The following is a 23062-nucleotide window of genomic DNA, read 5'->3' on the forward strand; positions in this document are numbered from 1 at the left end:
GCCCTACTTCTTCCCTCCTGACGTGTTGATAAAATTACCCACTTTGCCTGAATTGACACTACATGATTTATGTCACTATGTCACATCGTCTCCCCTTAAACAGGAGTAACATTAAAAAAACGTATAGAAAACGAGACACTAATCAGTTTTTTTCCGTATGTGGAGCATTGTTTCCATGGTTTCTGATGATTAGACGCGTACCTTCGCCATAATGCAACATTTGATATCTTTCAAATCATACTTACAAAGTATACGAACGTTAATCTTCTAACCTTGTAAAAAGTGTTCGCTGCAAATCCACGGTTACACCAGGTCTTCGTAAGAGATTAACTTTTGATTTCACTTACAAAAAATTATAATTCAAACCTATCCTGATAAGGTGTAATGTCAACGTCAAAGCAGATAGTCTATTCAATGCTGAAATAAGATTCTTAAAAGAATTTTTTTCACATTGTGTTTATTATGCAATGAAACAATTATGTTCCAGGAAAAAAACATAAGTCAAATTCATTATTCATGAATAAAATTATGCAACCACTTCATTTAAGTTAAACATCACTTGTTGCAACAAAGGCTTGAAGAAATTCAGATTTTTAATAAAATGCGCTCTGCAAAGAATGAATGTGAATGTATTTACAGAGAATAGAACTAAAGACAAAAGTGAACAAACGCACAAAGGCCCCAGATAATGAATACTGCATGACAGAAAAAACCTTTTGTCATCCTGATTCTCAGTCAGTCAGTCAGTGTTACTCCAACCACAAAAACAGCTGCAGCTATTGCACATCATGGCTAGTGGTGTATGTTTATGGAAGTGTGCTACAAACCACTAAAAGAACAGCTAAATGTTTCTAAGCAACCAAGTCAGGCTCTATTAAAACATATATACAGTAATTCACAGCATTTTCCTGATTCCCTTCAACACTCATTAATGAAACTGTTTTAGAAAGGCCACATCTGAACAAAGAAAAAACTGTTAGAATCTTTACAGATTAGAACTAGAGTGCAGAATTAGAATTAGAGTGCAAACACGCCTTTTTCACAGATGAGGCACAATGCAAAAAACAAAATAATTAAATACAGAATAGTAATTTAAACAGGTAAAAGACATCAAGGAACATTTTGGTTATATTTTGACAGCAAATTTCATTTTTAAGTCTATATATGAGTACTCTACCTTATCAGCTGTGGTTGGGATGGTTTGTTCCAAAATTGCAAAAAAGCTCATTTATTTGCGGATAAAATGAGCAGTAGTGATGAAAAAGCAGCAACATTGGAAGCCAATGTCCGCCTCTTGGAATCGGTTTGCTCACTGCAGCCAGAAGCGTCAACACAAATTCTGAGGAGGCTTTCTGATGGAGGTATGCTTGTTGTTTGAGGAGGAGAGGCGGGGCAGAGGGGCAGAGGGGCAAAGAGGTGGACGGTCATTTCCAGGGTCTGGTTTTCTGAACTCTGGAGCTCTTTTTGTCGGCTGAGGAGGAACTCTGATGGCTGGAGGCCGTGGACCGGCCGCTGCTGGATGATGTGCGACTGGACAGCTGACCTAAAGGACGAAACAAACAAACAAACAAAAAAAATCAACAAACAACATAAATTTAAGTTCCTTTAGGCAAAAAGTTGTTTTATCCCCTACAAATTTGACCTTTAATTTGAATTTTATAGAGAATCTGCTGCAAAATTTTACAGTAGACAAGGCTTTTTACATTTTGGCAAATTAATAAATGCACAAGTTAATTTTTATCCGACCATTAGAGACAGGAGTGCGTCAATAAATCAATTGGACAAGAAATTGGTCCCAATTTCAGTCAGTTTGGAGATTGGTCGACGCTTACATGAGAAACTGATCTTATACACTAATCTTATCTACACATAGTCACCATCCTAAAATAATGGCTTAAGTCAATTTATGCCAAAAGTGATTTTGGCAAAAAAAAAACAAAAAAAAAACAACCAAAAAAACTACACTTTTGGCAAAAATGACTTAGGCCAATTGTTTTAGGAAGGTGACAATATGCAAAGGCTGCATTCAACAACATTTTAGCCAAAAAGAGCAAAAATAATTCATAATAATATTAATCGGTACCAGGTAAAATCGGAATGGTACACACTTAATTAGTGGCTCAAAAACTTAAAATAAACTCAAACTCTGCACAAGAAATTATAATTGTACTGGAGACCTTAACCCTTGAGGACTGAGGCATCTGATACAAGTGTGCGGTCGGTTGGACACCATTTGTAAATACAAGGGTTAAGTAAGTCTTTCTAAATGCTTTCCACTAACTCTCACATTTCTAATTGTACCTTCAGTTTCTTTATTTCATTTTATTTTTTAGTTTCTGACTGGTTTCATTCTTACTGGTTGAGTAACTGGAGATGATCAGCTCCTCCATCTGCTCCTGGATCTTATCCAGCTCGTCCAACGTAAACCTCCAGCGTTTCTCGGCATCCTGCGCCGACTGCCGGGCCACAGACAATTTCCTCGTCTTGGAGGATTTGGAAGCGGATAGGCACGACTCTGGGAAGGAGCCGGTTGTCATTCCACTTGGAAACTTCTGGGCGATTACCTTGAGACCTTGGAGAGGAAGAAAGAGAAAAGCAATGGCACTTGAACATGAAGATTGCTCAACCAAAATATTGGTTTAGGATCGGGGAAATCTGATAATTAGATGAAGGAGGTGCAAACTGAGAAATGGAATGAAAAACAATAATACTTTAAGGAAATGCCTGCTCATGAATCGCTTAATGCTGCATGTTTATGAAAACAGGAACTTGAGAAACAGCTGCTGGTTATTAGTCATATTAGTCACAGTCAAGCTAAAGAACATAGTGATCTACAGCATAAGAGATGATGCAGAGATAAATCTTTTTTTGCTTGGTAATTATTCATGCTTAGGTCTAACTCATTAATGACAGGCAGCCTGACACTGATAGTGCATCAGGATCTCACATGAACAGCCATCACATGTCTGTGCTATGTCTTTAGTAAAGATTTTTATTTACTAAGAGACTAAATGTGCTTCTGCTTGGTTGAGAAAACTGCACAATCATTTCCTGAAAAGCTGCTTTTGGAAAGTCAATGTTCAGTGACAAAAATGTGTAAAAAAATTACAGAATGTCTGCTATTTAATGTGTAACTGGACAAGCAGGTAGAAAAAATGATTGCTTGAAAGACTCACAGAATGTGCTAAGAATGTGAGAGAAAAGCAAAGTGTGTGTGTGTGTGTTTGTAAGGACTATTTTCCTAACACATACCATGTTGTGGGGCCCACCAGCTCATTGTTTGTCGTAACAATTGGTATTTCGGGGTTAGCAGTTAGTTTCTGAACTATGGTGAGTGGATTAGGTTAGGCTTAGGGCTAGGTTATAGAAATAAATGAAAAATGAATGGAAATCAAAGTCCTTATGAATAAGTATAAAGAAATGTGTGCAAGATGTAGCCACCAGACACCCAGGAAAGAACTGTCATTACTGAAACTGATTCAAAAGTTGCTTTTATAACTGGGAAAGTTCTAGTTTCACTGGTAGACTATTTCACTTATAACAAGACATTTTTCTCCATATTATAAGTGAAATGATCTGCCAGTGGAACTAGAACTTTTTCATCAATGTTACAGAATTATTGACTTCAAACAAGCTCCTATATCTTGCTGACAAGTTACTTGTAAATTAGCTTGGTCATATCTCCAATGTGGTAGGACATTTGCAGATGAAAGTAGACCACAAAGACTTGGTAAGAGTTTGCAGTGTACCAGTAATTTTGAGACCAAGTTTGGTTTTGTGAAAGATAAGAAGATTGCCAGCTCTTACCCCCACAGAGCATGAAGAGATTCTCAAAGCCTCGCTCACACATGGTGGTAGCTGCCAGGCTGGCTATTCTCTCATCATCATCGTAGACGATGATGATTTTCCCCAGAGCATTTTTCTACAAACTCTGTTAAGGTGTCAAATGGAAATACACCATAACATAGAGGGGAAAATACAAATAAATATGCAGTCCTGTTTTTTTTCTTTTGAAGGATACATATTCCAGCACTTCCTTGGTGTAGGGATTCATAGTTCGAGACAGCATGGCGATGGGAAAACTGTGAGCTGTAGAAAAGGCAGAGGATCAGAAATAGAAAAGGTTTTATTGAACAGAGGGGATGTTTCCACCACCCACCACTGATGATGTGGCAGCGGTCGTACTGGTCGCGGTCGCGTACGTCCAGCAGCAGGTAGGGGCAGTCTGGGTAGGGCATGTCGGCAGGGGAGGGGCTGGACACTGACTCTGCCGTCTTCTGATAGGCTCCCTCCACGTTCAGCTCTCCAATGCCGCTGATAACGCTGAGAGGAAACAACCCAGGCAGAAGCTTTTCAGGTTCAGACCAGAGAATGTTCAGGTGTTGAAACAGCCCAGATAGAAATGTCTTTCAGGTATTTTCCAGGTTATCTGACAGAAAGTCAGCTATATTTTCCTCCCACTTCTCCATTATTATGCACTTCATGTCAGTCAATCACAGAAAATCCCAATAAAACACATTGGTGGTTGTGGTTATAACATAATAAAATGTGGAAAATTTCAAGTTAAAAAAAAAAAAAATATATATATATATATAACATAAAAATGTTTGAAGGACGATAGATAGATTGTCCCAAAAGTTATTGTGATAAGCGGTAATATTGTTTTTTAAGATGATTTTCCATGGCATAACAATGTCAGGACATTCTCAAAGATCATCTGTCCATCCATTTCCTTTTCACCCTTGTCCCTAGTGGGGTTGGGAGGGTTGTTGGTGCCTATCTCCAGCTATCGTTTCGGGCGAGAGGCGGGGTCACCCTGGACAGGTCGCCAGTCTGTCGCAGGGAAACACAGAGACAAACAACCATGCAGACACACACTCACACCTAGGGAGAATTTAGAGAAACCAATTAACCTGACAGTCATGTTTTTGGACTGTGGGAGGAAGCTGGAGTACCCGGAGAGAACCCACCATGCACAGGGAGAACATGCAAACCCCATGCAGAAAGACCCCGGGCCAGGAATTGAACCCAGAACCTTTGTTACAAGGCAACAGTGCTACCAACTGCGCCACTATGTAGCCCTCTCAAAGCTCAATAAATTTTAATTATAATGAACAGAAATATCCAAAATAAACAAACAGCAGAAACAGCAAATAAAATTAATTAGGAAGTCTCCATCAACATAAATGTCCTTAAAAAAATGGTTTCTAGTTGAGACCAAAGCTCCACACTGAAGACTTTTGTCGTCATGTCTTTGGTAGAAAGAGAGAGAAAAGAGGAAATTATGCAAATGGAGAATTATTGCGCTTGTTTTAAATAATAACGCAATTAATTTAATTATTGCGACAGACCTAAAAAAAGTTGCATTTAACCCAAAGAAAAGCTTTGATCTTCCACGTTTGCATCATTCCTTACAGTTTAGTATTTTAACGATAGAACCTGCTTCTCATATAAATTCTAGCCAGCAGAGGGCACCGTTTAGAGAGTGCACGCAGGTGTTATTGTACCTTTTGAAACTTTGCTGTAGAAGTGAGTCATAGGATGAAACACAAGGTCACCCCGCCTCCCCCTCTATGTATGTTTAACGGCTCTACATCCTGTCTCCATCTGTTCTCCCCACAAGGTGACGCTGACCTAGCAGCTCTAGCATTACAGCGGCCCAGTCTGTCACCCTCTCAGGTGTCAGATAGAGTTACTCTCCTGGGACACAGTCTCTAGCTGAATGGGTAGGTGAGGAAGCTTCTGAGAAAGGTTTATGGCTATCCACTGGGGAATTCTGTTGTTGAAAGAGAGCTGCACGAAAGCTACAGACATATGGTGGCTTAGACTGAGGTTGACAGGTTAGGGCCAACCTCAATCACACAGGGACGGCTGTGTGACACTGAATATTTGGGTTTTATGGCAATGTCTGCCCACTTTGCAGACATGACACTAGTAGGACTTTTAATATTTATCTTTTCTAAAATGTAGCCAAACCTAAAAGATATGTGTACTAAAGGGGCAATATTATATATATATTCCAGCCACATGGTACAATTTTATATCACAATAACGTAAATGTGTTACCTTCAGTTGTTATAAAATGCTGTATACATAAAATATCATCACATAAAATACATTTTACTTTGTAATTTACCACCTTGAAGTTGGGTCTCTGTCTCTTTAAAAACTCTTCTTTTTTTTTTTCAAAAACGCTTTTTCTGAAACAACAAAACTCCATCCTCAGGAAGTTGGTACAACATGGCTCATGTATTAGCCCTTTAGCAAAGTTTTTACATCATTTCACTGCTATAATGAGCTCAGCAGATGCACAGTTCCACCAGGTGTTTGCTAATTGCTGCTGGCTAGTCTGAAGGAGCTGATTGGGGAGGCAGCAGGACAGAGCTGCTCTGCGAGGAGGAAGTTGGGAAAACCTGTAGGTCTGCCATGGCTCGACCAATCACAGTAGGGTTTGGTAAAGTCCTATCCCTATAGCAGGGGTCACCAACTCCAGTCCTCAAGGGCTACCATCCTGCAACTTTTAGATTTACCTCTGCTCCAAAATGTCTGAATTCCCTCTACCAACATTCATTCCTCTCTGCAATAGGCTGGAAACGAGCAGTTTATTTGATCCAGGTGTGTTTGAGCAGAGACGCATCTAAAAGTTACAGGATGGTAGCCCTCGAGGACTGGAGTTGGTGACCCCTGCCCTATAGGTTGCTCATTACCTGAGGAGTGTTGACCTAGCAGTGTGGCAGCCGTCCCTGCGGTCTCCTGCTTCATGTTGTTGCGACAGTGGCAGCTCCAGCGACAAGCCATTGACCCGTTCAGACTCACACTCCAGGTCTGCCTCAGAGACGACTGACAGACCGTCTGCAAGGCAGTTTGAGACATCATGGCGCTAACTTCCACATCAGGGGTGGCCGATGTGGACTAATAATCTATCTTGTGGTACTATTGTGATGATAATAAAAATAATGTTTGAAAAGCCATTTACTACTTCTTGTAGCGGGTTATTATTCACAGCACCACAAACGAGAACTGTTCAAGAAAAATATTTCCATTTGAAACAGGCTTCTGGAGGACAATGTTTAGTTAAAGAAGTGTGATTTATAACTGTATTTCATCAGATTTTCAAATTTACTAATATTTACTGATGCTCTTATGGATAATAGTATCAGTTTTGTTTTGTTTCTTTAAGTCATTCATTGAAATTTATCGAGACAACAATAAATTATCATTTGTATTGTGATAAGAATTTTTTTCACGATAAGTGATAATACGATTAAAAGCTCATCCCTACTCAGGTAGCCTGAAGCGTTACCTTGTTGGGTGTTGATTGATTCATCATTGACCTTGTTTTGATTCCCATCTGAAACAGAAGCCACCTGAAGTACCTGGGTGGAAAACACACACACACACACACAAACACACGCACACTAGATCATGCCTGCAGGGAGCTATGAAAAAAATAATAATATACAGCCATCAGTCTGCAGCTTATCAATCAACTGATCTGATCAATTATGAAGGTCCAAAAATACAACAAATTCAATGTTTTCATTCTATCACCTCAATAAAAAAACACAAACTGCCTCTGCTGAGTCTGTATGCCAGCTGTTGTTGCATTGATACTCACCAGCTGAGCAAAGGTCGTCACCTTTAACCTCTTGAAGATTTCGCCTTTTCGATACCTGTAGTCTTAAATAGAGGAGGACAAAGAAACATAATAAAAAAAATGTGTCTAGTAAATTGTAAAGATTTAATGACTCAGCTTTAATGTAAACATAAAAAAGAAAACAAAACAAAAATATCATGTTTTTGGATATAAATATGTGGTTTCTTACTTTTTCTCATCTCCTCCAGTCTTTCTATGTACTTTGTTTTGCTCCATCCTGTAGATGACAGCAGCATCATGGAGAGAATAAAAGAAGAAAGCCATCAATGTTTCTGAGAGGAGAAGCAACAGAAAATGCAGAGTTGCTTTACAAAAAAGCCTCTCTTTCAATTCTTGGGTGTAATATGGAAGCCCATTCCTGCCATGAAAGAAAAAATAAGTCCCTCAGGAAGTAATAATTGCAAGAAAAAAAAAAAAAAGTCACAATCAACTTTCAATGTCTTAAATGTTTCACACAAAGCTATAATTTTGAGAAAGAAATAATTATGAAATTCAAAATCAAAATGACAAACTCAATATTATGAGATTGAACATCATAATTATGAGATTTAAGTCATAATTATGAAATCAAACATAATGATTCTGAGACAGAAAGTCATAACTAGAAAGTTATAATTACAAGTTATAATTACAAGATTCAGCATCATTACATAATTATAGTGATATTTATGCGATAATGATGCATTTCTGTGGGAAATTATTTCAAACTTAAATAATTTAAAATTGTTTCTTTCTGAAATAAATCTAAATTATGACTTATTTAAATTTGATATATAAAGTATATCATAATAAAATAAATATTATCATTTATTATTGTTATTATGACTTTAAAGCTCTTAATTTTGACTTTCTGTTCGACTTTTATTTTTTCTTTCATGAAAGAAACAGGCTTCCACAGTTTTATATCTCAGGAAATGATATATAAAATTTGGTCTTTATCAGGTTCACAATATCTTTTCAATTTAACCATAAGAGCACACCACAAATTTGTGCCACTTCTTTTAATCAAATCAAATAAAGACAAAACCTAAAGCTGGACAGAAAGTTAAATTATGTTCCATATAAGTGGGAAAGTAGCAGCAAGGCGTTGCTAAAGAAATACAACAGATTATTGATCATCAATGTGTGTGACAACCCCATTAAAAGGAGACGTTTGACAGTCTGGGGAAAGCAGGTGTGTTAACACAGGGAAGAACGTCTAGGCAGATTCACTACAGAGTCAGAAGGTGCAGTGCTCAAAATATAGCAAAAAAGGACAAAGAGGTACAAACAAAAAATATAAAAAAGAGCAAATGAGAGGCAATCTGCCTAAAAACTGAATTGTGACCAAAACTGCTTTTATTACAAAGCCAATGATTCCAAGTACAGCACCATAGTTACACCATGACGCTTAAAAAGAAAAGAATCAGGGGCTCACAGCAGCCCAGTCAAAGTAAAGGACTAATATGGCAGAAATAAAGTTCAGGGATGAAATGAATATCTGCAAACTGTAAAGACAGAAAAATTCCAAAATTCTGCCAGAACACCAAACACCATCTAGTTAGTGTTGTTGCACTGAAGATTTATAATTTTGTTTGTTTTGTTAACTAAAAAAATATAATACGAATATAATACGGATATGTTGTGTTAAAGTTGGAGTACAAAAATTCAAAAATATCTAATAAATATATTTTTATGTTGTCCTTATTCTTTTGATAGCGGATTAGATTTTTTTGCCACAACATATCATTCTGCATTCTGCATCTGAAATGGTTAACATACCTGTGTCCAGCCTGGTTTTGACATGGGCATACTTTTCATTTTTGGGTATCCTTTTCTTCATGTACTGTGTAAAGGAGAGAAGTGAGCTGTTTAATATCTTACATTAGCTACAAAACATTAAATCAGAGCATTTTGGGGAGAAACCCAGCTGCTTATTAAATATGATCAAGCTAACGGTGAGCTACCGTTGATATGGAAACATAACCTAGCTAACTTGTTAGCATGCTTGCTTCGCTACGTTATGTTTTTTCCAGTTCGCCGCTATAATTGCGGTGTGGGCGAGAGATTTAACTGAGAGGTCTATGCTTGTTTGTTTAATAAAAAAAAAACAAGTAACCTGCATTTACTGACTTTACCTCGTTTTTGCCAATGCCCCGAGTCAGCGACATATTTTCAAATCGAAATACTAAACAGCAACTTCCACCTTCAGTAAAGCCAATGTTGATTCGCTACAAATCATCCAGGAGCCAATCACAGCATTGCTTTCTCCGCGGAGCCGTCTGACCAGTTGCTAAGCAGCGAAAGACGCTCCACCTTTATGACGTGCGGCATTCAAGTCGCCTCGGTCTCTAAGGTTAATCGTTTTCAACAATGATTTTACACAATTAATATTTTCAAAACTAGTTAATTAACTTTGTAACTTGGTACCATGATAAAATCAATACAAATATTATCATAAAAAGATTATGTATATCACTTATTTCAACCAAAGAACACGAAGCATTAGGAAGACAGGGCGCCTGTTTTTTTCTCTATTAGAAAACTCATTTTTGATTGTATATTTCATTTAGTGACACAACATTAATTTTAGGTGCGTGTATTCTAGTTAAATCACCAGAGAACTAAAAATAACAATTAAATACATCTTTTGATATATCTTTATATGTCTTTCGATCTTCAATAATTATTTAAAGAATCTAAATTAATGAGTTACAATTTAATTTCCCTTTGGGATTAATAAAGTATATTTGAATTGAATTGATATTTTTTTATTGAAAGAACCTAAGAAACAGTGTTAAAAATATTAGTACAATTAACTGACGATACAAGGGCTGTCAACGTATTTTTAAGTAAAACTAAAGACTTCAGTTTTGCGCAATTAAATGTTTTGCTGGGGCACGGAAATTTCCCACTTTGAAATAGATACTGCAAACGAATCTTTTCAACTAAATCGACATAAAGCAGCCCGGTGCCAGGCCGCTTATTTTGGATTTAAATCTATGATTTAAGAGGGAAAACAAGAATTTTGTAACACATGAAAAGTCTTTACATTCTCCATGTGTCAGTGCGAAGATTCCTTGACTCGCCTTTAAAAGCATCACGTTTCTCCTTCTCTGGGCTCGACCTGTCAGGTCTGACGCGGTCATTGTTGGCGCTGCGTTGACAGTCATGGAGGAGCAGTGCAGCGGGTCTGTTCAAATCACCAGATAACGTCAGTTCGCTCTGTTATTGTCTAAAATGGGATCTGTTCTGGTGAGTGGCCCTATTTGGGTGTGTTTTTGTCAGGTTGGTGAGCAGTTAGGACAGACACGGAGAACTCTCGCCGGTGGCGGGCAGGAAGTTTGCTAGCTCTGTCAACGCTAAGAGGATTTCCAGAAAGGAGTTGTCAGGAACATCTTTATAAGTCCATGGAACTCCGCTTTTACTTTCTCGTGCATGACAATCACTTTAATGTGACCGATATGAACGCAACAATGGTGTTTGTTTGAAAACAAACACCATGTTATGAATTAAAATAGTGTTAACACAAGAAGGCTGAACAGCACAGCTGGGTGTGAAGTAAAGCAAACTATAATTGGTTTATATTTGGCCTGACGGTTTAACTATGAGCTGCAGATATTCTATCAATCCTTGAATAACACTTTCTCTATAGATTTAATATCTATACATAAAACTGACAGGTGTTCAGAGTAGTTTAATGGGAAGAATGCCAATTACAGAGTATGATGCCACCACCGCCATGCTTCAGTGAGAGCAGGGTGTTCACACATTGGTGTTTCTGCTGTGCCAAACATATATTTTGGAATTGTAGGCTAGAAGTTTAAGTCCGTAACACGTTTTTAAACAAAGTTTTGGGAGATATTAGGCAGGTCTGGACTCAGTATTGGTTTAAAGTTGTGAATACTTATCCAATCAGATTATTGCTGTTTTTGAATTAAGATTTTTGTTTGTTTGTTTTTCTGTTGAATTATACAAAGAAGATCTGGGCCAAAGTAAAAAAATTGATGTTGTCATTCTTTAAGTCCCTGAGACTTGATTTTGAACACCGGTGTGTACACTTTTGAGTGAAACGGTACATCACTGAACCTGGGAAATGCAAATTTTAATGAAGAAAGGGGAAAAATAGTCAGAATTTGATATTTCTGTCCCTGGTCTTTGTCTTGACAGGACGATCCGTTTCTAGAGAGACACTTCAGGGGACATAAAGATGCTGTGACCTGTGCAGACTTCAATCCAAACCAAAACCAGCTGGGTAAATGCTAATACATTTACATGCTTTACTGTATTCAAGTTTAATTCATTTTTTATCTCTGTCTATAGTGTGGTTGATGTAAAATAGTTTACCACAGGATAGCATGGTACTTAAGTGGTGTTCATAATTACATAAGTACTTGAGCATAATTATATTATGCTCAAGTTCTATTCAATAGTATTTTACATAAGGGTTGTCCAAAGTGTGGCATGGGGCCATTTGTATCCCTAGGAATGATTTTGTGTGGCCCTCAACCACAGTTCAAGAATGGCATAAATTTGATTTGGCAGCTCCGACAGCTTATGGAGACACAAAAATGTTAAGGTGCAGTTTTAAGGATGGGAGACTTTTCAAGAAAAGATAGGTGAATTTTAAAAATTCCTAAAATGTGAAATGTAAATTGTAGTCCATTACCAATCACATTTGTCCTTTCAATGTAATTTGACAATAAATAGGACCACAAACAGACGTGGGCACCCCCATTTATTAAACATGGCTAAATGAAGTAAGAGTGAGAGAGACCCTTTTCATTGTTCTGATGACTTACAGATACATTTTCTACAGAAATCGGACTGCTTTGTTTTGTTAAAATATAGTGTTTTTAGTTTATTGTTGAGAAGGTAAAAAGAAAAATAGTTTCTGCAATGTTACAAATGAGTATTATAATTCAGTTTTTACTTTCAGCTTGAAATTTTCGTCCCCCATGACAAATAGTCTGGACACCACCGCTCTATGTAGCAAACTGTCCATGGTTTATCACATTCTGAAATGCTTTCATGCATCTTCATGTGTGGAATGGAACGATGGTGAGAAGTCGTTTAGAAAAAAAATAAATAAAAAAATCAAAACTTTAAAGACTCCCCCACTCACCTCCTTCAGATTAGCCAGCAGCATATTTTAAAGTCATATTTTATATATTTTTATAACAACTGAAGGTAAAAGTTATTTGATTTTGCTACAATGTATCATTATAAGCCTGGAAAATACTTAGTACTGCCCCTTTAATTAACTGATCATCAATTAGTTTGCTCACCTGTATAAATGATGGAGTTTTTTTTTAAATTTCCCACAATTTCTGGATATTCTGGAAAAGTATGCAATTTGCTTTCATCAGTTTGCAAGTCTGAAGTGGCCACCTGATGTTTGTGGTTAATTTGTTTTGTCAGCTCTGTCTTATATTTTTAAAGCATAGTTAAATTCCCCAGGTTGAGTTAATTTTTTATGAACTCTCAAAACATATCCAGGTTATAACGCTGACTGTTTTCTTCAAAGCTTTGTATATCTGTGCGAGTATTTTCCCGATTACGATTTCTGTTGTTCTTCCTCTAGCTACAGGATCAGTGGATAGGACCCTGATGATCTGGAACCTGGCCCCAAAGGCGAGGGCCTTTCGTTTTGTCGGGCACCAGGACACCGTCACGGGGCTGCAGTTCTCCCCGTCCGGGCGTCTGCTGGCTTCTTCGTCCAAAGACAGAACGGTTCGATTGTGGACACTTTCCTTGTAAGCCAGATAGCTGACGATTTTATCTGCACAGTTTTTGTTTCTCACATTTAGAATGGGGATCTAAAACCTTGGTACATGAATGTTCAATTTGGACTATAAAGCAGATTTAACTTGAACTGTTTGTGTGTTTGGGATAGAAAAGGAGAGTCCTCGGTGTTGAAAGGCCACACCGCCGCGGTACGCAGTGTGTCTTTCTCCCATGATGGCTACAGCCTGGTCACTGCGTCTGATGACAAGTCGGTTATAGTGTGGAGCGTCCCACGGCGGTGTTACGTCTACTCCCTCAGCCAGCACACCAACTGGGTCCGCTGTGCCAGGTATGGAAGTGTCGACCTCTTAAGCCTCTTCTCCGTTGTTCATGCCTGGTTGGGTTTTAGCCGAGTTGAGTGTGTCTCCACTGACGGTGTGTTCCTCACTTTTCATAGTTGTGTTTCCATTACAAATGTGCGCAACTTTGTCAATATTCTGCTAATGTTGAACAAAATATCACATTTTAGCACCAAGGCAATACAAAGCGCTTTAAACCTTAAAAACATGATATTCTTACTGTTTATGGAACAAGCAATAAACATTACACTTAGTCAAATTTCATCATAAAAATCATGAAATATATTGATTAAAAATCCAGTTATTATGACTCAAAGGTAACTCTAAACAGGTGGTTGGCCTTGATTTAAGGAATACTGCAATTTAGATAGATAAATCTTTATTGTCATTGTCACAAGAACAACGAAAATTAAAAAGTGCCATCAGTCAGTGCATATGCTTAAAAAAACTTGTCTCACACTTTACACATACTGTAAGAAATACATAACAAGTAAGTGATAAAAAAAGAAACAAAAACTAATAAATAAGAATAACCACATTCTCACACACATCATTCATGATGATTAATGGTTGTTTTTGATTGCATTTAGTTTTGTTATTGCTGTAGGATAAAAACTGTCTCTGAGTCGGTTGGTTCTTGTTCTGATTGCTCTGTATCGTCTGCCTGAAGGCATCAGTTTTGTCAGTTTTCTGGAAGTTTGTTCCTGAATAGTGGAGCATAAACTTTTTGTTTGCTTCTGTTCAGATTTTCTCCAGACGGGAGGCTCATAGCGTCCTGCGGGGACGACTGCTCCGTCCGTCTCTGGGACACGTCCACCAAGTGCTGCATCAACACTTTCACCAACTGCGGAGGGTAATTCTGTCGGCCTGTTTCCAGCCAAAACGCGGTTACTTGTCAGTGGGTGGAGTTGGCAGAGTAATTGGTATCGGTGGAATAATCGTTGCATCTGTTCCAGCTCGGTCACATTTGTCGACTTCAACGCCAGCGGCACCTGCATCGCCTCGTCAGGAGATGACAGTTGTCTTAAAATCTGGGATTTGCGAACCAATAAGCTGATTCAGCACTATCAAGGTATGGAAGGACCACTCAGCCGAGGCTGAAGAGGCTCCGTGTCTCCTCTCAAACTAATTTTCAAACATGTTTCTGCACATTTAGTGAGATTTTCATACACCACCCGCATGAACATCACACTAATTTTGGGCTTTGGAAGCAAATTTTACATTCAGACTCACACACTGGCACAAATGTTTGGCTAAATGTTTTTGGCAAATTGCGGAGAAACCAAACTCTTTTTGTAGTCATGAACAAGCTTCTGTCCAACCTCTGGCTAGATATTTGAGCACTCTTACAAATGTCATGCATTTTGTTTGTTTGTTCATGTTTGTTCTTGTACCGACTCAGCTTTGAATGTAATCCTTGAATTTTCCTCAGAGCTGAGGTAGGCTGCTGTTCCAGAAGCTCATTCTCCCATCGTGTTTCAATAGCCGTGGGCCAATGGCCTTGTCGTTATAATACAGTGTTTTGCTTTGAGCTTTATTCCTATTTTTTAGTTTGTTTTGCTGCGTTTTCAGTCCACAGTGGAGGAAGCAATAGTTTGTCCTTCCACCCGTCCAATAACTACCTAATCAGTGGCTCCAGTGACCGGACAGTGAAGATCCTGGACCTGCTGGAGGGCCGGCTCATCTATACCTTGCATGGACACAAGGTGGCATTGCAGCAGAGGGGGAAAAAATCTTCCTTTGTCCTTTTCTTTTGCTTTTTTTTTGTTTTGTTTAATTTTTTTCCTTCTGCTCTTTCATTTACTCTTTTGTTTGCCTTTTTGCTTTCACTCTTTTTTCTTTTGCTCTTTTGTCCTTTTTTGTTCTTTTACCTTTTCTCTTTCACTCTTTCTCTCTCTTCTTCCTCTTTCACTTCTCTTCCTGTTTGTTTCTTCCAAGTTCCATTTCATCACGTTTTTTTGTTGCCTAAAACATTATTTTAATAAGGTGAAGATGTGCTAACACCACCCGCTTTACAAATCTCTTGGTAATCTCTCATAGGATTGTGGAGCATAATGGGATGAGAACTCTTTAAAAGTCTTGTTTTATTTACATGACAAATGTGTTGTAACCATGGTGACAGTATTAATCTGATACCACAAAATTTGGAAAAGTCCCTATCCATGTCTCTGTCAAAATATGTGCATCACTTGGCTGTTCTAATTTAATGAGGACATTTTGAACATTATTATTTTCATTTCTTTGTGACATTTATTTGAATTATGGTTTATGATGTTTATTTGAATTATCTTCATTCTCAGGGAGCCGTAATCACTGTGGCCTTTTCCAGGCTTGGAGATCACTTTGCCTCAGGCGGAACTGATTGCCAGGTTGGTATGATGTGACTTTCTTTCCTAATAGATTGATAGTCGTTCTCCACAGTGTTACTAATTTATGCTGTTGCTCAACACTGTTACCAATATACATTTTTTAACTTCAAAATGTATATATATGTTTTTATAAAATAGAATATTGTCTTGCAGTTGAATTTGTAACTTCTCAATTTTCCACATTTTTTTCCTACTTTCTAACTACAAACCTTAATGTCTTTTAACAGGATTTCAGGAGACAGAAAGTGAATTCTTGATTTGATTCTGTGCTTTGACTAGGCTATTCTGACATATGAACACTCTTACAGATGTAAACCATTTTATTGTAGCTCTGGCTGGATCTTCTGGATAATTTATTTGCAATCTTTGGTAGTGATTTCTTGCAAGTGACATCAGTTTGATGGAAAGCCATAAAGACAGAACATTTTTCTTATGTAGAAACTGTTGCTAACATGGGAGGACAATCATTTCTGTCATCTGTCTCTCTGTTGCAAGACTTTCTTCAAACTACAGTGATTGCAGCTGCATCTGTTCTGATGTTAACAGAGTATTCTTAAAACTAGCTGAGAAATAAATACATTTGTCAAACAACAACATTGATGTTGCTGGCAAAACGATGGCAACAGGTTTGTGCTTTGAGCTTAATGTAATCGCTGTCTGTTATACAATAATAAAACACACAAAACAGCTGTTAGACTGTCTCTAAACGTTTTAAACTTGGGGTTTCATGCATTGGGTTTCCCTCCTCAGGTTCTGCTGTGGAAGACCAATTTTGACCGTAAACGTTACCGGGATGTTCTGCTACAACACAGCTGGAGGTCCACCCCCGATCCTCTGCCCCACCTGTCTGACATCCACCCCAGGACACCCCACGCCCACCTCCACCGCTCACAGGCCACGGGCATTCAGGTATCGCCTGCTTCACCTCCCAGAATCAAAACCCAATGAATTGTTTCTGTTTTAAATTGGAAAAAAAACATGCGGTTTCATTCCGGGCTGTTGGTTTTCCATGTGCGGCCCTGTCATACCGATTCTTTTTTGTATGCAGATCAATCCAGTCGTGACAAACACGTTGTCCTACGATCCTGAGGTCGTAGAGGTCAGCCGATATCACCATGACAACAAGGTAAGGCGACCAGCAAGAAGAAACCTGCACAATTACAGCAAAACACAAAATCGTCACTGCCTCTGTTCTACTTGTTGCTTCTTTCTCTGCCAACTCTATGAAGTGCCTCAAATTGTAACATAGTAAGGCAGGGCATGCCAATTCTGCCACTAGGTGGCAGTGCAGGCTAGTGTAGAGTAATGGTGTATGTCTTATGTCAGTGTGACTTGTTTTAATTCACACAGAACGATGCACGTTTTGTCTACACGTCGACCTGTCTAAAGCGATCGCTCCATAATGGAGACCATTCAAAGGCAGCCGGTCAGTGTGTCCTGACTTTGCAGAAAGCAGTTTCTCACAGTTCTGCCAGCTCTAAAACTCTGGATGTGAATCGGTCTTATCCGCTTACTCTACAAATGTTGATCCCGGATAAAGCTTGGAAACATGAGGAGGATGTGGTTTAGTCAGAATGTTCAGGTTGAACAAGTATTAGTGTAAACGCTGCAGTTTCTTAGAAGAACTGGCTGCTTGGTTTAGTGGAAGTTGTAGGTAAGAGGTTCCATCCAGTCCGGGTCTAAAGTTTATTCAAGTTCAGAAGATCTGTCATGGCTGCCGAGTCCCGATCCACGGAAATAGTTTCAGATTTATTGTATGGAACAATGATTGCAACAACTGAAAACAGAGAAGCAATGTCAGCAACATGGTCATTTTAGAATATATGGCATTGGTTTATATTGGTTATTGGCCATAACATCAATATTAATAACGGATAATGTTATCGCCACAAATATTCATATATTCACATTTTTTAAAGGTTTTCTTAGCTCTAGTGGCCTTTATTTGAGAGTGCTCAGACAGGAAAGTGGGTAATGAGAGAGAGAAGACATGCAGGAAAGGTCATCAGGGCTGGACTTGAACCTGTGACGGCCACATCGCATCTCCACCGCAGTATCCCATATTGGTGCAATCCTAATTTTATTTTAATAGCTGTATAGATGCACATATCAAAGGGTTTCATTTTATTTTTTTTATAGAAGTCTTCTTCCGACAGCAGTTGTATGTGGGGATTCAGTTAAAGACCATTGTATCAAAGATCATATTTCTCTAAGTTTAAAATACCTATTTTATTGCAACTATTTTCTCATAAATATGAGACCAGTTAGAGTATTTTTAATAATACTGACTATTCAGTAAAAAGCCAAGTTGCTTCATGCTTCCATAGCACTATATGTGAAATGGATATGAATGAAGTGTTCATTTCTTGCTTTGACTTGAGAGAAATGGACACCAGCAGCAATTCCACATCATCTCTCCGTCTTCATGGGCTCAAAAGTGATCAGAGATTAGTCGCTCTTTTTATTCAGGTCTTGGATCCGAACCTGACATTTACAGTCATGTCGGTTTGTTCACTTAGGAGCAGTGTGTTGCCCTACATCTAATTGTAACTTGTTCCCTGCAATTACCTCCTGTGTGGGAGGAAAATGGTGAATGAACCAAGCCAAGTGGAAGTCATTTATGATGAGGACGGCCAAGTCGGATATGTGGTTTTACTTCAAGCCTCCGCAACCGTAAATCAGCCTCTCACGATTTGGACAGCTGTGAGGTTAAGGAGAACTCTGAGCAGTGCATGAGTGAGCCAACGAAGACGTGAGTTTTAACATATGAGTTCTATTTGTTTGCAGATGTCGGTTCTAAGGAAATGATCCACTTACATCAAGTTTTAATCTTTTTGCGTCAGTGGTTGGTCATAGTTTTATGCTATCTGATAACCACCCGGTTCTTAAGTTAAAAAATTGCCTCAAAATGTACAATAGATTCCACACTGTTGTTGTTTATGAAAGCAAAGCAAGAAAGGGAAAACTGTGTGTGAATGCAGTTTTGTATTGGCTGTTGAGTCGTGCATTATTCATTTGCCACTTTTAGGTGAAATAACTCTTCAACATCTGACTGTGTTAACTTCAGATAATTGAGTTTTGCATCAGGTCTCGACTCTGACGCCATTGAGACACGTCTAGTTTCAGCCATTCTTCTATTGACCTTTTGCAACTACGTCACCTCGAGACGCTATGATGGACGTCGGAAGTGGGGATGTGAGCATTAAACGCCACGGCTGTGATTGTTTTCCAAAGTTATTTATGCCAGTATAGCCATGGTTCCTTCTTGTTCATGTCCAGCTAATTTGTCTGTGGAAGTAGCACATCTAGTTGGGGCTCATAGACGGGGATATTTGCAAAACTTAGAAACAACTAGCTTAGAAACCGCCCCAAACCTCCCCCTCCTGACGTGTTTGTTGGTATGATTAAAATGTTGACTTTGCCTGACTTCACGTCACATGGTTTATACCACTATGTCATAAAGGGTGATCCCATTACACCAGAGCAGACCCAAACCCGTATTAAAGTCTAGATGTTTACCAGTTCTTGTCATGCATGGTAGGCTACATGGCGATGGGGCATTTTCTCCATGGTTGTCAGTAATTAGAAATGCACCTTCTCCATAATACAATATTTGATTGCATCTTTCTAATTAAACTTATGCATGACGTAAATGAACATTGACCTTCTTGGCTTGTAAAACGTACACTGACGATTGGCGGCTGCTGTCCACCACCGTCTTCTTTCCTCATCAAGAGGTTTATGACAAAATGACCAGTTTGGTTTGCAGCCTTGTCTGTTTGTCCAGCTGACTGTGCAGCGCCCTGTGATCATTTTTTTCAGTGAAATCAACTAAATTAAAGTGATTTTAGGCGACCAGCTGTTAGCTTTTTTTTTTTTTTTTTTTTTGACAAGCTTTACAAGAGTTATTTTGACGTTTGTCTTAGCGGAGTTGGCCGCTTTCTGAAGAGTGTGATGTCACTTATGCTGTGTGGCATAATTGTCTGACAGCTGAAGTTTGACTAAAATGGGATCATAAAACTTATCAGATGGTCTCAGACTTGACTGTAGAATATTTGGCATAGAGAGGATAAAGTTGTCCATAAGTCCTTCTTCCCAAGTCCAGGTCTATTCTGTAACAGCCGAAACAAACATTTGTCACCAAATGCATGCCCTTTATTCTGTGTGTGATGCTTCAGATCATTGAGAAAATAAGACTGTTGCTATCTCTGAGCAATGGTTAGGGTGCATCTGTAGTTTATTTAGGTTATTTTGTGTTTCTGTCAGTTATCTCTCTTCTCTTTGTGTTTAAAAAAACCCTGTTTCTTTTCCCATCCCTGGGATGGGAGGGTAGAAATCCACGTGCCAGCTCCTGGGCCCCCAGGGGCCCTTCACAGCGAGCAGCGGTTCTAATAATAGTGGAGCAGGAGAGTTGCCTTCTTGCTTAGCTCAGTTGCTGCACATGCATCAGTTTTCTCCTTGCTAAAAATAGCAGCAGAATGTTGGTTGCTTTAGGGCAGCGTGTTCTAACTCTGAATACCTCAATGAACTGTGGTGATGTTAAAGCGTTTATCACCTTTAACTTATAACTAATATGTTTTGTCTGCATTTTCTCTCTTTATGCTGATGATCGTCATGATATTTTATATACAATTTACTAGAGACAGAGGGACGGTGAGTTTATGAAAATGCCAGTCGTAATGGAGGATAGTATCTGGGTTTCCACAAGCCATAAAATTGCGCAAATTGGATTTACGAAAATAAATTTGCTCAGTGGAGAAATGGCTGTTTGGAAAATACCCACGTTTTTAGATAAATAAGATTTTGCCCCAGGATGAGATGGTTTTCCTGCTGTAAAAACTGCAGTGGAAACACATTTTTTCGGATCATGTTTTTTTTTTTCAAACCGGCGAAAACGACGAAGAAAATGATAGGAAGTGGAAGGAGGATGATGTTTTTAATGACTTGTCGCATGAACAAACTTAATTAATGAAAACACTGCAACTACAAAATTGTTTTTTTTTTTGTTTTTTTATTTTTTTTTTATTTTTAGACATTAGTGGAATATTGACAAAGTTTTACTCATCTTCTATTCAGATAGCTGGATTGGGCAGCTGTTGACTGACTTCCAACTTAATGACACATTGTTGCCACCTACTGGACTGGAGTGTAAACAGCATGTTAGCTGGGTCAGGAAAAAAAAAAAAGAATGTGATTTTAATTGCACTTCTTATTTAATAGTAACATTGTAATTGCTAAATTGTGTTTTTTTTTCAGCATTAGCAGAGTATCGATCAATCAAATTTTATTTGTATAGCACATTTCAGCAGCAAGGCATTTCAAAGTGCTTTACATAATTAAAATAAAAACAGCATGTGACATTGATTAAACAGTGAGAAAGAAAGACATTTTGAAAAAGATTTAAAAAAAAAGTTAAAAACATTAGACCGTGAAACAGAGAAATAAAAAGAAGTTAATAACTAGATGAAAAGTAAAGATAAAAACATCAAGACCCACAATTTAGCCATAATCAACTCTAAACAGGTGGGTTTTTAGTTCATTTAAAGGCACCCAGTGTTTCAGTTGTTTTACAGTTTTCTGGAAGTTTGTTCCAAATTTGTGGTGCACAGAAACTGAATTCTGCTTCTCCTCATTTTGTTCTGGTTCTGGGGATGCAAAGCAGACCAGAACCAGAAGATCTGAGGGGTCTAGACGGTTGGTACAGCAATAACAGATCTTTAATGTATTGTGGTGCTAAACCGTTCAGTGATTTATAAACTAACAACAGTATTTTAAAGTCTATTCTCTGAGCTACAGGGAGTCAGTGTAGGGACTTTAAAACTGGTGTTATGTGCTCTATCTTCCTGGTTTTAGTGAGAACGTGAGCAGCAGCGTTCTGGATCAGCTGCAGCTGTTTGATTTGTTAGTCAGACCTGTGAAGACGCTGTTGCAGTAATCAATACAGCTAAAGATAAACGCATGGATGAGTTTCTCTAGATTGTGCTGAGACATTAGTCCTCTAATCCTGGAGATGTTCTTCAGGTGATAGAAGGCTGACTTTGTGACTGTCTTAATGTGGCTCTGAAGGTTCAGGTCAGAGTCCATCACTACTCCCAGGTTTCGGGCTGATCGCTGGTTTTTAGTTGTAATAAGTGAAGCTGAGCATTGACTCTAGTTCGCTCCTCTTTAGGTCCAAAGATAATAACTTCAGTTTTGTTTCTGTTCAGCTGGAGAAAGTTTTGGCACATCCACACATTTATCTGTTCTAACTTTATCTGTTCGATAAAGTTTTAAGCACATTTGTAATTGAAAAGCAGCTACTGTCATAGTTTAACTGAACACAATGACCTGAAGTCATTCAGTGTCTTAATCCAGATCAAAAATGTGCGATGTGTGTGTGTGTGTGTACATGGAGGTTGTTTGGGCATGACTCATCGGGTATGGGTGTGAATGCGAGCGACGGTCATTCATGTCAGATTGGTTCTGAGCGGGGAGCCCCCAGCCCCTCCAGTCAGCTCCTATCAGGTGAAATACATCATCAGGTAATGTTCCATCCTCTCCCTCTCTTTCCTCCTCGTCCTTCCCTTTGGTCTTTTGTTTCCTTCTCCCACCGTTCTGCATGTACTCGGAGTGCTTTCCCTTCCGCTCGGCATCCTTGTTCCCCTCCTCCTCCCAAACACCCTCCCCACATCACCCTAATGGGTTCATGCGTAGGCGGAAGCATGAAGATGAGGCCTGAGAGAGCCTGACAGCTAGATGGTGAGAGAGTGAGAGAGAGAGAGAGAGAGAGAGACAGAGGGGGATAGGAATTGCAGAAAGTCCTGAGGTGGTTGTGTGGGTGGTTACTCTGGGATGTTCCTGTCCAAGGAAATTCTCCAAACATCAGTGACCTCTTGAGCAAAATACATGATACTTTTTGGGGGGATTTTCCCTTCACTGTAGCGCATGAAATATTTTTATGCATAAAATTTCATTACGTTCTAGAACTCAAA

General features: G+C 38.7%; 2 protein-coding genes across 4 annotated transcripts in view; one reads left to right on the forward strand and one right to left on the reverse strand.

Moving 5' to 3' along the window:
• Positions 1–440: 440 nt before the first annotated feature.
• cep41 (centrosomal protein 41) lies at positions 441–9888 on the reverse strand. The gene is made up of 11 exons (XM_007570313.2): positions 9775–9888; positions 9419–9482; positions 7827–7874; positions 7619–7680; positions 7304–7376; positions 6708–6852; positions 4160–4323; positions 4022–4089; positions 3808–3922; positions 2357–2572; positions 441–1543 (listed from the first exon to the last, which is right to left on the reverse strand). Exons 1-11 carry the CDS (start codon positions 9805–9807, stop codon positions 1425–1427), a joined length of 1107 nt encoding a protein of 368 aa, XP_007570375.1. The 5' UTR covers positions 9808–9888; the 3' UTR covers positions 441–1424.
• A 701-nt stretch (positions 9889–10589) lies between these two features.
• Positions 10590–23062, forward strand: part of poc1b (POC1 centriolar protein B) — a 40532-nt gene continuing 28059 nt past the window's right edge. The window contains exons 1-10 of one of the 3 annotated variants that reach the window (XM_007570317.2): positions 10590–10891; positions 11807–11891; positions 13221–13392; positions 13533–13712; positions 14468–14575; positions 14679–14794; positions 15295–15428; positions 16023–16091; positions 16842–17000; positions 17140–17217. In XM_007570317.2, the coding sequence (XP_007570379.1) occupies positions 10877–10891; positions 11807–11891; positions 13221–13392; positions 13533–13712; positions 14468–14575; positions 14679–14794; positions 15295–15428; positions 16023–16091; positions 16842–17000; positions 17140–17217 (1116 nt within the window). In that variant the 5' untranslated portion in view covers positions 10590–10876. The remainder of the gene's footprint in view (positions 10892–11806; positions 11892–13220; positions 13393–13532; positions 13713–14467; positions 14576–14678; positions 14795–15294; positions 15429–16022; positions 16092–16841; positions 17001–17139; positions 17218–23062) is intronic. The other 2 variants (XM_007570314.2, XM_007570315.2) reach the window with 2 other exon arrangements.

This window comes from Poecilia formosa, unplaced genomic scaffold (assembly GCF_000485575.1).
Source record: "Poecilia formosa unplaced genomic scaffold, Poecilia_formosa-5.1.2 Scaffold258, whole genome shotgun sequence".
In the NCBI taxonomy this organism is placed as follows: domain Eukaryota; kingdom Metazoa; phylum Chordata; class Actinopteri; order Cyprinodontiformes; family Poeciliidae; genus Poecilia; species Poecilia formosa.